The sequence below is a fragment of the Chaetura pelagica genome, unplaced genomic scaffold (assembly GCF_000747805.2).
Source record: "Chaetura pelagica isolate M959 unplaced genomic scaffold, ChaPel_1.0 scaffold103, whole genome shotgun sequence".
NCBI lineage: Eukaryota > Metazoa > Chordata > Aves > Apodiformes > Apodidae > Chaetura > Chaetura pelagica.
The window spans coordinates 2,627,155-2,627,653 of NW_009953004.1; the positions used below are offsets into that span (position 1 = coordinate 2,627,155).

The 499-nt window shown below is 57.1% G+C and overlaps 1 protein-coding gene across 1 annotated transcript in view; it reads right to left on the reverse strand.

Annotated features, from left to right (window-relative positions):
• The window catches only part of LOC104387833 (protein Wnt-11b-like), a 23,326-nt gene that overhangs the window by 571 nt on the left and 22,256 nt on the right, over positions 1-499 (reverse strand). The window contains exon 4 of the mRNA XM_009996625.1: positions 318-493. Within this exon, the coding sequence (XP_009994927.1) occupies positions 318-493 (176 nt within the window). The remainder of the gene's footprint in view (positions 1-317; positions 494-499) is intronic.

Consider the following 499-nt stretch of genomic DNA (forward strand, 5'->3'; position numbering starts at 1 on the left):
TTACTGCAGCACCCAGAGGTTGGCAGGGAGATTTTCCTCTCTGAGGAATCCTGCCCTGGAGAGTAGAGCTGGTGGCCTCTCAGTGAGGACTCCCTCTTGTCTTTATCCCTGTGTAGCTCTGTAAAAACACCACCTGCCTTCCTGCCCTCCTGGGGCACTTGAGGATGCAAAGATTTCACAGCAGCCCCTGGGGTCTCCCCATCCAAGGGGGGGCTGCCCATCTGCAGCAGCTCCCTGCAAGGGGGTCTCCAACCCAGGGGTACAGACACTCAGGAGGTGGGAGGCTGAGTTAGAGTGTATTTGCAGCAGTTTCTTACCTGTCCTGTGTCCCCAGAGAGCCCAGGTGGGGGTTTGGGGTGCAGTAGTCGGGTGAGTTGATGAGATAAACCAGATCTGTCTCTGTCACTGGCCTGACCTCCACTTCTTTGGGTATCAGTTGCTTCCGGGGCCCTATGAGCCGGTGGGTCACCCTGATGGCTGCCAGGTACTTGGACTTGAG